Source organism: Lytechinus variegatus, chromosome 18 (genome assembly GCF_018143015.1).
Source record: "Lytechinus variegatus isolate NC3 chromosome 18, Lvar_3.0, whole genome shotgun sequence".
Classification (NCBI taxonomy): Eukaryota; Metazoa; Echinodermata; class Echinoidea; order Temnopleuroida; family Toxopneustidae; genus Lytechinus; species Lytechinus variegatus.
Window position 1 is genome coordinate 6384122 of NC_054757.1, and position 15274 is coordinate 6399395.

The 15274-nt window shown below is 36.4% G+C and overlaps 1 protein-coding gene across 4 annotated transcripts in view; it reads right to left on the bottom strand.

Annotated features, from left to right (window-relative positions):
- Nucleotides 1–15274, bottom strand: part of LOC121405586 (ras-GEF domain-containing family member 1B-like) — a 46601-nt gene that overhangs the window by 5673 nt on the left and 25654 nt on the right. For 2 of the 4 annotated variants that reach the window (XM_041596514.1, XM_041596517.1), the window contains exons 2-6: nt 8168–8257; nt 4377–4454; nt 3364–3452; nt 1995–2136; nt 265–429 (exon numbers count right to left, since the gene is read on the bottom strand). In XM_041596514.1, the coding sequence (XP_041452448.1) occupies nt 265–429; nt 1995–2136; nt 3364–3452; nt 4377–4454; nt 8168–8257 (564 nt within the window). Of the gene's footprint in view, nt 1–264; nt 430–1994; nt 2137–3363; nt 3453–4376; nt 4455–8167; nt 8258–8752; nt 8901–11543; nt 12049–15274 lie in introns of those variants that run through there. The other 2 variants (XM_041596515.1, XM_041596516.1) reach the window with 2 other exon arrangements.

The window sequence follows — 15274 nt, forward strand, 5'->3', positions numbered from 1 at the left end:
TCATTATTACCATTATCATTATTATCATTATTATTATTATTATTATCATTATTCAGGGGCCGCGGAACGGTTTTCAAAGTGGGGGGGCTGAGCCAAAAGTGGGGGGGCTGACCATGCTAAAAATCACAATCGTATGGTCATTTTTGCGTTTTTGTACACGGTTTTGGAAAAAAGTGGGGGGGCTGAAGCCCCCCCAGCCCCCCCGGTTCCGCGGCCCCTGTTGTTATTATTATTATGAATTGACAAATCAAACTCAACACTTACCAGTTCTATGTGGGTAAGCTGTTGCGCTAGGACATGTGGATGCGGGCAGACATCCATGATGTTCATCTGGAAAGATGCCGGGTTTGCTCGGAGGGCGTGCATCCTCTCTGATGCCGCCGTGTTGACCCTCGCTAACACATCCTCGTATTTCTCTAACGTGGCAAGCTGTAACAAGATAAAAGATGGAGGATAAGTTTATGAGCTAAAGTAAAGATTTAGAATGGGTTAGATTAATTCAATACCAATCAATCTAATAATTTTGCATTTTGTGCGAATTCACCATCAAATGTGCCCTCTAATATAGATCATCATGACAACACACACTATATACATATATATTTTATTTGAGGTAAATGAATTTGTAGATGACAAATTCAATTGAAGACTATTGTTTTAGTTGAGAATATTTGTATTTTGTTACGACAGCAACTTTTATTGAAATGCTGTTGATTCTTAAAATTCATAATATACCACCAAGGGGGGAGATCCAATACTTTCTGCAAATATGAAATTTATGTTTTCCATTTTACTAACATGTGTGTTTTTTAATAAAGATCCTTTCATTAATGACAGTCTGAAATGAATGCTTTTGTTTTTTTGTATCATATATAATCATGCATTGAAACCATCAAATCTCTGCTAAATTTAGAGCAATTTCAAGGTTTAATTATGATATTTCCTTGTTTTCAATCACTTTCTTGTCTTCCTTCCTCATCCCACGACTATTTCAATCACAATCTTTACATTCCGATAAATCTTATAGGAATGCTAACCCATTCATTTGAACTTGAGCTTTAAATCTAACCCCCTTGTTTATAAAAACAAACTCATTTTACTTGTAGGTGTCTGTAATGATGATCATTATGATGTTTATTTATTATTGTATCTCTCACTCTCCCACACAAATATATTTATTTTCTTTTATTCATAAACTTCCCACACAATTTTCTCTCTTCATATTCTCAAGTAGGAGATCTATTACATTTTCGTGAGAGAAATATTGTTCTTTCATTTTGAATGTAAAAACTAATATTAGGAATGAAAGAATCAAATTAATTTTGAACCAAATCTATGTTATCCCAAGCCCCCCGCCCCCTCCCTCAGCTCTTGTTGAGCTATACATGGGTTACATGTATGTGCATTTTTTCTTGAGGTTAATGATATAATATACACTTTTGTGAAAATGCACTACAGTTTCACATCTTATACAAGAAAATAAAACAATCTTTGCATTCTGCGCCCTGGTGCACATAACACAAAGCTAAGCGTTGATCTTAGATCGTTTTTCTACGATTAATTGCATTGACTAAAATGTACAATCAATCATTAAAATCAAGCGTACGATTAACCTTTTGTGTTACGGGACCCAAGTTGTATGTATATAGCATCTTCCCCAATCCTTAATTTACGCTTCTTTATTCAGCTCGGGACGAGTTGCCCGGCTCTGTTCCCGAGGGTGGGGTCGAGGGTGAAGCACTTCATGGGAATGCCTTTGGAAATTGTCCTAATCTTGGTATTCTTTTCCTGTGTGACTACCTACCCCCACCCACTCCCCCTCCCCTTACACTCACCCTTCTTATTAAGCCCTGCATGAGTTGTCCGGCACTTTTCCTGAGGGTGGGGTCGACGGCGAAGCACTTCAGGGAATGCCTTTGGAGACTGTCATAATCTTTGTATTCTTTGCCCGTGTGGTTACCCACCCCCACCCACTCCCCCTCCCCTACACTCACCCTTCTTATTAAGCCCTGCATGAGTTGTCCGGCACTTTTCCTGAGGGTGGGGTCGATGGCGATGCACTTCTGGGTGATGTCTTTGAGGTGTCTCATCATCCTCTCGTCCCTGAAGTCGTATGGAAATGTCTCAGTCCACTCACTGGAAAGATAAAATCAAATAATCATATAATTTCTACTGTATAAAAATAATTTCATTTCTATCCTAGTACATTTCATCATATCTTTGCTCTGTTATTATTATATATATACAAATATATTTTGTCAAGGTGCATATTATGAAATAAAGATGATTTTTATAAAGAAAAACCTGATATACTAAAGGGGGCATTACAGTCAAATGCAAGTAAAGTTTAGGTTCCCAAATCAATCATACTGTAGATATTACAATCAATTACAAATTGCAATTGATTGCTGGTCAGTTTCTTGCTTCAAAAAGTATACATTGATTTGTCATGATCAAATTTACCAAACCTTTGCATGATTACAATGTATACAGGTCATTAACTCAAAATCAAAGGTTATCTCATGCTAGAAATGAAACAATATCCTGAGTAAAATACATAAACATTAACCAACGAGCAGATAAAAAGTGCATGTTAACTCGACTCCATGACCTCATTAAGTTCAGTTTTGAGCCCCATGGCCATGACCATACAAAAACCTGTTAATCCCTTGAAACATAAAATTCATTTTCATAACCTAAGGGGGTCAATGGCTGCTGCATGAGGTCACAACAGACAGGAAGTAGAATGAATGACTGAGGTCACCTTCTTGCTGCTTTATCGGAAGTTTTGAAAGGCTTGTAATAATTGGAGGCCTAGTTGCCTTTGAATGGGTCCAATCAGATCACAACAGTGGAGTTTTATTACCCGTGAATAATCGCTGTAAGCTCATTCATAACCTCCAATCATACATTCCAATTAGCAATTGACAAGGAAAAGAGACAAGTATGGCATCTTTTTTCTTTTACAAAATGCATCCAGTTGCATCAGTAGATAATTATAGCAGCACAAAAATCAGACTTTTAAATACAAATCAGAATGCATATTTGCATATCGACTATGAATCGGTGGCTAACTGTTCTGTAGTAAAGCTGCTCAACATCATAAATAAACTTTGTTCAACCCTGCTATGAAAATACGGACACTGGTCCCTACTAGCATCTACTTTTTCCCACGAGTTTACCCCATTCTCTTCAAAGTGCAAACGGTGTAGCTCACAGACTTACCCCAAGTTCAGTTGAAGTTCAAATCAGAGTTCAGCAATTCATATTAACTACTAAATGACAGCTGAAGTCAAACTAAACCAGGCCTGACGATTGGGGGAAAAATGTTTTTGTGGATACAATGTGTGAGTAGCCACTTACCTGAGCAATTGCATGAGATTCGGACCGAACTTCCTGATGGCCTCTCTGTCGACGTCCTTCGACGTTAGCCTCTGTTGTCTAATGCACACCTGAATGGAAGAAAGTTCGTTCAAATCGTCAACGTCACTGTAATCACAAGTTAGGTCACCCTGTTTCCTCCGAAAGATAATAAGACCTATTTCTATATGATTCCTATCTGGAGATGTGATCTGTGTGATTCTTAGTTACCTACTGACTATTTCACGAGGAAGGTGGTGTAGATATAGGAACCACAATGGTGTAAATCTAACAAATCGCCATGGTAACATTCACACCATCAAAAACAAGCAATGGTGTATCAATTAAGAGAGTTGTAAACAACTAAGTTCATCAATGACAAAAGGAACACAAACCACAAAATTACCAAACTCTATCCTCCCACGTACGTACGTAAATGATATCACGTTGTGTCTATTGTAAAAACAAAACTATATGCATTGGACCAGGACTTGCATCATTTGTATTGTAGCCTAGCTGTTTAACCGGAAGCATGGACCTATCTCAATGTAGTAGGTCCATGCCGGAAGTAAGGAAGACCTTCGCGTAAAGCGTATGAATGTTCTGGCTTCCGGCAGAATTTCCCTGTTACCTTACTATCAAATCTCATCAGGAAATACATGTAGCTGATTTTACATAGTTGAGCTCCAATATCCAATCCTAGCTTGAAAAAAAAATTCTCATCTTAACTCTGATTATCTTCCTTCGCATGTTTGTGAAATTTCCGCCCTTTGCATAATTATTTATGAACTTAGGTCAAAATATCTCGATCATTTACAATTATATTTTTTCTAATTATTGGCAAAATAATTAACACATACTTTCCATACCTTGTCACTAACAATTTCATTGTATTATCCATATTAATTGAACACTATCATCACAATAGATTAACTATTTAAATCCCAGCTGCACTTTTAATGCACCCAGTTTTGTATTGAAGGATTGTTCCCACAGAGGCCAAAAGTTAAACCTACCTGGCAGACATCATTGAGAAGCTGGTGCGGTTTGATATGTAACCTTGATGTGAGCAGGAATGCAAACAGGTACGTCCTCTGCAAGAACAAGAGAAAAACATGGGAAAAAATGTTAGATTTATGATAAATTTGGCATTGGCACTGACTGCCTGCTTGAATGGAGCTTGGCGGAACCTGGCTGTGAAAAGAGTTTCAGAATCAAATGAGAGAAATTGTTGTTTTACGTCATCAGGTATTGTTCTGCTGTAAAATCCCTTATAAGGATTCACATCTAGAAAAGTAAAAACTCATGGATCATGGAACATAAAGGAATACAATCAATATCTACAATTTGAAAGCTTATTTTGGTACAGGCAGACTTACAGTAGAATGGATTATATGTCACCAGGTACTGTTGTCAAACTGAATTTATTTCAAACTGGAAACATGGAAAAGGACTGTACGTGACTCCCAAGAAAAAGTTAGAATGAAGTATTTTGTACAAGTCCACCCATTTTCATCAAGGAATAACAATCACATGGTATGTTTCCAAGTAACTAAATCCATGTAGGCTGACCAAATAGACCTAAAACACCTAAGAAGGCTCAGCCTAACAAGTGACTAAAGAAAAAACCACAACAAAATGTGGGTGCTTAACTAGGATTCACATATTTGGCACTCCCTGCCTCAAATCTGGTTGCCAGGACAACCCCATTGTCAGAGGTTCACGGTCATATTTTTAGCCTTCACAGACAGTGACGTCTGCTGTGGTCGCAGGGTGAGTTTCGCCTCTCGGGAGCGATCAATAAAGGTCAAATTTCCGGAAGTGGGGAAATTCGGCGCTGGACTTCGGGGGCCAGGTTCTGCGCTCCCCGGTGGTAGGTTTTGATGGGTAAGGATTGAAAGGTGGGCTGGACAAGGGGACACGAAGACAGGATACATGAATAATTGTTACAAGCTACCTTCGACAGGGGTACAGAAGATGGGTAATTGATAAAAGCTACCATGGAAAGGGGTATGTATCAGCATTGATTTCACAATGATAAAAGCTATTGTTAGAAAGGGGTGGAAAAGATGTGGTATTGATACAAGCTATAATTAGGGGAAAACAGAATAGATTGATACAATTGATAAACCTAATAACAGAAGGGTAGCACATAATGCACAGTGATAAAACACTAGAAAGTTATTAAATTATAAGCCTATTTCACTGCATGACTGTGAAGTCATGAACGACTGAATCTATAACTAGTTAAAGCTACATGTAACTATTGACAACAGAAGTTGAGATTGGAGTTCATAAATATATAATAAATAGGCCTAACGGCATGTCATGGAAATGGGGCAGGCCTAGATGTAGATGGAGAGGGGTAAACGAGAAGCACCACATCGAACTTCACTTCATATCAAATAAAAGCTACTGAGGAGGGGGATGAGGTGTGTTTACTTGTCTGGAATGGGGTATCTTATTACTTTGGTCTGTCTGCAGGTGAGGCAATGAGGGGGGCATTTCATGAAGTAATTTGTCTACGATTGTATGTTATAAGCTACTGAAATCCTCGACTCTGATTGGCTGGGAGAAAACTTGTCAAGGTAATTCACACTGACAACACGCCCGATGGAACCAACCCCAGGAAAGGAGGATAATTGATACAAGCTACCAAGGAAAGGGGGGAATAGTTGTACCGATGTATGTTAAAAGCAATGATTGAGGGGAGGTAGAGATCGATGTCTGGAGATGTCTTGACCTGGCTTCCAAGTGAGGTGAGGATATAGGATCAGGAAAGACCGATAATTGATCAAATTCTTTGACCAATCCCCACTGATCATGCGTTTAACTGTCATCTTTGTTGTGTATCTATGCAATACTGTCAAAACTTGTCCCCCTACAAGCCCGGCCATAGGCCTACCTAATCCACAGGTGCAGTAAACTATGCTAAAATGAAGCTATTTTTAGTGGGGTGGATCTCAAAATGATCTTACAAATCTGAAAAGATATATAGGGCCTGCAAGTATATTTATAGGTGAACATTGGTAGAGCCACTGTGAAATCATACGAACCAACTACCTTCTACAAAAAAAGCAACCACAAAAAACAATGGCTGCATGCAAGATACTGTTGAAATGAGAAAATTTCCTTTGATAGACACATGTATTAATACCCCTTTCATAAACCCAATTACTATGAATAAGGCGGCTAAAAGCAGCATAATTTGGTCGTAAAATTGGAGGAGGACAAGAGTTATTCACATTACTCTGATGCTGCTATTATCCGCATAATAGCAGCATCGGGATAAGATTTTGAGTTTATGAACGCATTTCCAAATAATGCGGATAATTGCCATAGTGCGGTCACAAGGTCACCCTTTTCCAACACAACCGCATCGGAGGGGGCGTGTCCAGTTGTCATGGCAATTATCCGCCTTTTTCAGGACGGGCGCTCGTAAAAATAATGCGGCTTATTTTCGGAGTTTATGAACGCAATTTTTATTGAATTATCCGCATTACTCTTAGGCGGCTAATTGGAGGATAGGTTTATGAAAAGGGTATAAGTGTCAACCACAGTGCATCATGCTATGAAAATCACATATTCTTCAATATATAGTTTCAAGAAAAAGTAGTGGGCCTATTCATAAGAATTTGCAAGAGGTTTTCACTCAATCAGCTATCCAATGAGTAAATGGATATTAATGATGCCCAAGCACTTATTATAGGCCTAGAGACTTCTTGGAAAAATTGGTAGTATTATTAATCTTCTCCAAGAGTCTGTTTCATTCCAAGGGACCTTCTCAGAAGTTTGTGGATGCATGAATGATTTATTTTTCTTTCATCATCTTGAAGTGAACTGAGACAGAATGCCAAACGCCTACTCAAAAGTGGCACCATCGATATCGAAGCGATTGCGACATTTTCTGCCCATATTTTCACTCTTTTAAGAGGAAGAGCTACATACATGCAAAATACCACTGCACTTTACTGCTGTTCTTTTCATTGGTATCCACAGCTAACAATTTCTTTAGTTGACATTTCTGCAATGAAATTACGAGGCAGAGAAGGACCTTGGGAGTCCATTGCTGGCATGGTAGAAATCATAAGCACTGAACTTCATGCATGCTTGGCTAGACGTGTTAGTAATAATGTTGGACTACGATAGTCTGCCACTCCAGACCTTATCTTATTCAGTGGATGTATATTGTAGTTAGTAGGCCGAGCTTTCATTATGCAGTGTAGTGTACTAGTGCTTGTACACCTCAAATAAATCGATACTTGTCAGCATGGAGAATACTGCATCTTATGTGTATCAAGGTACACTTATCATGGTGTAAGCAAACTATAGGCTATTCCATTTTTTAAAATCATTACTAGATTCTTTTTCATTTGTATAGCTTAATAGTCTATTAGGAAACTGGTGAATCTTCTACAACGTGAAGACAGTTCACATTACCAAATTTATAGCCATTGTTTTTATACCTTCTAAACCTCTCCCTAGCAATTATAGTACACCCATCTTCTTTTCCAAACAAGAAAATGTTAATACAATCGCCGAGGAATGAGAGATTAAAAGTTTATCACATTTCATCATTCAATCGCAGCAAGCTGATTGAAAATCTGTTTTTCTCTTCGGAAAATGATGATTTCATGCATGATCACTCTCGACTAATCTTTCAATAGTAAAGAGGGTTGGTTACAATAAGAATCGCTTGATCACCCATTTGAACAGAGGAGCCGCAATCAAAAAGGGGGAGGGGCATGTACTCTACAAGGTGAAGAGCAAAAAAGTCCCGCTATCATAATGAGATCAGTGTACTTACATCTGGGTAGTATGTTGCCGTGGGAACGAGATGCTGTACGAAAGCTTCCAGCGTCCCGGATGAAAGGATGCCATCTTGGTATACCAATGCCTGCAATACGCAAAATAGAAAAGAAAAATTGAAAAAATTGAGTTGCTAATATCATCTAGCTAACCATATTAAAACTCAAACATATAGGACAATGCCAAATGGGAAAATGTAATACATATTCGAGGAAAAATATATTTAGAGGTATTGACATTTCTTTTCAGCAATCAAAGACATACCATGTCAGATCTTGGAGTTACTCATCATTTCTAAATAAACTCTGTATCACTGCTTCTACAGTTCAGGATTAAAATATCCTTTGAAAACTCTAAGAAAATACTCCATGGTAGAAGCAACCTCTCCCCCTTCTTGGAAAGGGAAGGCTCCTTCCATTACAGAGGAGCCATGCAAGCTGCCCGCTGTTTATTATCCCCATAAAAGAAAATCTACAGTATCCATTTTGATGTCTTCCACAAAAGACAAGAAACAAATTCAACACAGTTGCAGTTTTATTTGACTGTCATCAGTTGAATTCCTCTTTCAATAAACAATCGTAACCTTTCCACTTTCGATGGTTGTAACTTCTTCCAGTTGAAGACTCCAATCCATGGACAAAACCAAGTTCCAGAGCAGACAGTTACGACAGATTATTCTGTCAAGCCCATTTACTTTTCGGAGAAGTCATGCAAATAGATTTCTTCACAGCAATGTGAAGTTCAAGCAAATAGAGAGTTGTTTTTACACCAGAGAGATTTACAACATAATCCCTCAAAGGTCGAAGGTCAATCGCTGATAAACTTGGCTGGGGAAAAATCAACAACATTCCTGCGGTATCATGGGACCTGAATTCCATGCATTCATGACCCCATCTGACCTTTCTCTCAAGTTTATCGCCATGGTTACCCCGATGCTCTTGGAGGTTGGTGCTACGAAAGTAAATAAATGGATTTGATAGTCTTGTCAGAGTCACATGTTAAATTTATGTTCTTTTTCATTAGTTAATATCCCTCATTCTTTTTATAATGATGTTGGTTTCTCTGTCACAATTATACTGCCATTTGCTTCACGATTCTTCAGAATAGTTATACTAGTAATTTACAATCCTACTTGGACCTATAAATCTTTGGTAATAATTCAAACTGCACACACCTCAGCCTGTATCCTGTAAACTGGGATATAAAATTTTATTCCACAAACAATTTATTTTTAATTGGTCTATTTGTGACCCACAATGACCAATATTTAGAACACAAACTCCTGTAAAATTATAATGAAGAATGGAATCACACAATTACAACTGCTCAAACCTCAAACCTTTAAAGTAAATAACTATGAGTGACCACATCATAATAATCCACATACTCACAAAATCACTTTGAAACCACAAAAAAAATCACTTGGGCTATTTGAATTTGTACAATAATATGATGCTATTGTTTACACACAAAACTATAGCATATGTACAAACATGGAAGAGGAAATTTTTATAAATAACAAGAGTTCGCTAACCTATATTAAAGAATGAACCTTACTCATCCCTTGTGATCTTCAAGCCACTTTTCCCACAAGTTGTGACTCATTCTACCACTATCAAAACAACCGAAACCTGGTGTTTTCCCCATCAATACAGGTACACAAAGAAAATATTGATAAGGCAAAGATGACATCCATGTGTGAAGTTATGAGAGATATCATGATAGTTTTGGAAACCTTCTACAGTGTTCGGGAGTCTGCATGACAACAATGAATGAATTCTGCGTTAAGAAGAGGAACAGCTCTCGATATTTTGTCAGAGTCACATGTAAATACGATGTTACACAGTTTCTACCTAAAAAGCAAATTACCATAGGGTGTTCTTCTAACTAAATGTAGGCCTGGATCATATCTTCAAAAATATGCTACTTTTGTCTTTTTTCAATCAAAGTCTGATTCTGTAAATGCCTCATTAGTGTATTTCATTTCTCGTTGATGAACTCTAACTAATTCATAACTTTGTTCCTTTGCCCTATTAAAACAAGTCGCAACATTCACTTTCATGTAGGCCAAGTCATACACGTATATCTTTGTTGGAAAAAGTCGCAAGTTCAAAAGTTCTTCCTTTGCTTTGATAAGAAAGTTATTTAAAAAAACAGTGAATGACAGCACGATTTCCAGAGCAAAAGTTGTTTTAATCCCAGTCCAGTGCCAGTCTTTGCATTGTGACAGGAAACAACAGGAAATAGCCCGGATGTACTCGCAAAATAAAGAAAACTGCCTCCCGGTATTGTGAAAGAAACGATGGAAAATTTTTCACACACATATTTTCTGTCAGATATTCTGGCCACAATACCAGTGAAATTCTTTCTAAGAAGCTGCAGGCAACCAAGAAATATGATTTAGCTGTCACAAGTTTTGAAGACCATTATGAAAACAAAGTAGGTCGAAGAATTAAACCTTAACTTATAAGGCCTTATATCAGGTTTTCACAATACAAGAAAAGGGGGAGTATATAGGAAACATAACTGGAAAAAATGGAGGAAAGTATCTGTCATAAAGGTAGAACTTGAGTAATAACTAGTAACTGGCATGATTAAGTATAGTATAAAGTAGGCCTATATCTTATATGGATCACAATCATTAAGACCTGCTATTAAAGCAAATGAAAACTCTGGTAGCACATAAAAAATTATGAAGTAAAAGCATTAAGATCTGACCAAGGACAATCAGATGACTCTGATACCCTTTTCATAAACCTATCCTCCAATTAGCCGCCTAAGAGTAATGCGGATAATTCAATAAAAATTGCGTTCATAAACTCCGAAAATAAGCCGCATTATTTTTACGAGCGCCCGTCCTGAAAAAGGGGGATAATCGCCATGACAACTGGACACGCCCCCTCCGATGCGGTTGTGTTGGAAAAGGGTGACCTTGTGACCGCACCATGGCAATTATCCGCATAATTTGGAAATGCGTTCATAAACTCAAAATCTTGTCCCGATGCTGCTATTATGCGGATAATAGCAGCATCAGAGTAATGCGGATAACTCTTGTCCTCCTCCAATTTTACGACCAAATTATGCTGCTATTAGCCGCCTAATTCATTTTAATGGGGTTTATGAAAGGGGTATGAAACAGTTGATCTAAGAATTTTTTTTCAAATAAGACCTCAACAGTTTGAGTCAGAGGGGTAGGAGATAAAAATTGAAATTGAATTTGGTTTCAGCTACTTACATGTAATAATGTGTCCATGAGAAACATACCAGGCATTTATCAACAATAAGTAAAATTGTAACTAGTTTTCTGGTCAAAATCAATGTTTGATGGACCAAATTCTATCTAAGAAGTGATTGATTTGATAATCACCACGTACCTTATTAGTACTCTCCTGTAGAATCAGACCGAGCCTTTTCCGCTCCCCGATCTTTGTGGTTAATTCCTTCATGACTTCTTTCATGATTAATGTGCACTATCTCCACCAAGAATGGATGCCAAATATAAACCTCAATCTTAAAATAGGCTCAAAGTCCCACTAAAACAGGTGATGCAGAAAACTATTGAAACTGCACAGTTCCGTCTGAAGTTATACATTAACTTCAACTAAATTTGAAGTCTACTTGCAACTGTGTCGGCCTATACATCAAGCTGTCTAGACTAACAAATGAAGTTATCTTGATATGAACGATTCTTTAAATAATCCTCCCAGGTTTCAGTCCAGAACGCTAATGGAAACCTCAACTTCACCTAACCACCGCTACCACCACCAGCACCAGAACTACTTCACGTTGTCCACAGAGGCACTACCTAATATGACGGACGGAGAGGAAAAAACTGCTCTCCTTGCGGTGAAATTCCCCTCCAACTTTCATACTTGGGACTCTTCCTCTTGATATCAATGTCATTCAATGGGATAGAATAGCCGATTAAAAATAGAGAGTGAGATAGCGTATCATGACTTGTACTTGAAAAGCTCAGCAGGCTATTATGCTTGCCTCGCTCCGCCCCCTTCCGCTCTCTTCCTCACTGTATAAACGAGCTACGTAACACAACTACTTCCCGCTATGCTCCATATTTGTGACCACTTAATGAAGGAGGATGTTTAGAAATGGGGCTATTTTTGGTTTTAATTAATGTGTTTTTGTTTCTAAAGTGAACTATAGACTTCTTTCAAGTAGTGTCCATGCGTAGGTGATGTCATGAATAATTGTGATTAATAATCATAAGATTTGTGCACTTGAATACTCTTCAATAAAATTAATGATCTAATCATAGTAATTAATAATTTTTTTTAGAAAAGCTTAATTCAAGTTTCAATTTATCAAAGCCATCTCCATTTTTTCAAATATTATTAAAGCTAAATAGAAAATGCTTCATTTTACATAGAGAGAAAATACATGTGGGCGGGCTATTTTATATACATGTATGAAGTAACATAATAAAATATTATACTTTCATCTTTTAAAACAAAGTGAAATTTTTAAAAATATCACCTGACATGAAACTGAGAACAAATTTATGAAAGCAATACTAAACACAAATAAACATGTAATACTGAACATGCTTAATAAATAATACTATACAAGTAAGCAAACTTTCCTTTGATGACCTTCAAGAGCATTTTGAATGACATGTGATTTGAGTGCTTCTGTAAATTGTTTGTTTTATTATTGCCATAATTGGAAATATGTAATTCTATATATATTGCAATAGATATTCTGCCAAAAAGGCAAAGAAATAAAAAAGAAAAGTTTCAATAAAATGATAATTTCTTTTAGAATTTTTGCAAGTTTGTTTTCCAATTCCTTTTTTTTTTATTAAATGTCATATCTTAATCAGCTAACAAGATGAGACAACCACATTGGGCATTTTTCAAGTTAGAAGAGAAATTACAGAATTTGTTTTGCTGAATATCTGTACAATAATGGATTTCACTTGATATTTCAACATGAAGATGATACAGAAATTATTCACCCACTGAATAAAAAAAAATATATTTTACATGAAGCAAAATAAGAACTCAAAGATTTCACCAAACATGTCCATCAACCACATGACCAAAACAATTAGGGAAAACAGGGTCATAGAAAGTGAAAAAGAATTTCACCAATTCTAAAATTTCTTTGTAATTTACTTCAAAAACATAAAGGAAGAATCACAAGACGTATCTTCTGAGCCCTGACCATGTGATTATTCTCCAGTTACAACAAACCCTGAATGGAAATAAAACCAGGTTAGGATTACTGAACAAACACATTTATTTAGACCTCGTGTTTTTCAGGATATTACAACATTCACTTTCAAATTAGGGGATTCAACGATCGAGCTATGACGTTGGATACGTATCAGGAAAGAGACCCTTGTAAATACTTGTTCGTTCTGTTCAGACAGAAGAAAAACCATGCACAATGTTAATAATAATGAATCTATATGTTGTAATATGAGATATGTTGTAATATGAAAGTGTCATTCACTATACCAAGGGTCATACACACACAATTAATTTTTTTTTGGTATACAGAAATTAGTTATAACGAGCCAAGAGTTGTGGAAGCTAGAAAGCTCGCTGATCATCAGTGTGTGCTCACAATAGGCCTTGCCAAATTGACTAAACCTGAAAGTTTGAATCATTATTTATGTATTGTTTAGACAAGAATATATAAATATTCATATTCATAACTTTTGTGACCTGATAGCCACATAAGCATGAATTTCATCTCAACAGAATATCAATTATGTGATTTTTGAGACAAGACAGTTAAATGACAGGCCTATACAACAATTTTTCAGTCGTGTGCATGTCAGATCATCATAAAAGATTAAACAAATTATAAAATGGGGAAGTACCCAAAATTGGCAAATGTCTTAATTGTGTTTTATTCACATTTTCATCCTCATCGTGAATTATGACGTCAATTAATATATTATTAGGATGTGTTATCAAATCATTTTGAATAAGGAAATACTTGTGGGCCACTAGTAATACTGTATACAACCAGTATGGCTGCAATTGAGTAGTTAAACAATCACCGAACACCAATTCATCTTAAAATCAAATGAAACAATAGTGATTCAGAATTATTGTTTTTGGAGCTCAAAATAAAAAAAATGCATTTCATCTGATATTCTTCTATCAGAATCTATTATGTCTGAGAACTTAACCAAGTGAGATACTAAAAAGATAACACTAACGAATGCACCATTAATACATTCAAGTGGGTAATTCATCATTTCCAATTGAAAAGAGACATAAGGACAAATCAATTTGTAAGTTTTTGTTAGCAAATTATACTGATGTTTATCTCAAACCCGGACTCTGCAACATGAACTCTCATGTTTTTACTTTCACTCTCTTACTTTCGCTTTTGTATGTTACCTGATATAATGGACACCAAAAATTATTATTAAGCAATGAAAATTCATCTGGGGATTTTCGGGAAATAAGCTGTTGAAATGATAAGGGAGAGGGTGGGTGTGCTTATCAACCCTTAAAATCAATCATAGCAAATGACGATCAAAATCAATCATTTCAATTTCAACAAGACCATCCTGTCACATGCCACCACCAAATCAATATATTTTCAATTAATTATTGTCTATTGGTATTTCTTTTTTTATTTATGAAGTACCATGGTGGATGCGGGGAAAGAAATTAATTTAAATTAACCTGATCACTTTTACATTGCAAACATCGCTTTTAAATACAGTTTGAAAGAATTTATTCCAGTCACATGCCCCACTTTCCAATCAATATATTTTCAATTCATCATTGTTCATCAATTGATACATGTTTTTTCGTACATGTAAGTACTACAGTGGGAGTGAAACTGATAATTTGTTTTGTTATCTGAACAAATATGTTTCACTTTTACATTGCAAATACTGCTTTTCAATAGCATTTGATGGAATTTATTCCTGTCACATGCACAATCTTCAAATCGATATCATATTTTCAATCGATTATTGTTTGTTGGTATTTTTTGTAAGTACTAAGAACGAACGGTGAGTGTGAAATAAATGCATTTATCTGATTTATCTGATCAAGGGTTTCATTTTCACATAGTAAATATTGCTTTTTTAGTAGAGTTATGAGATGACATATTTCCA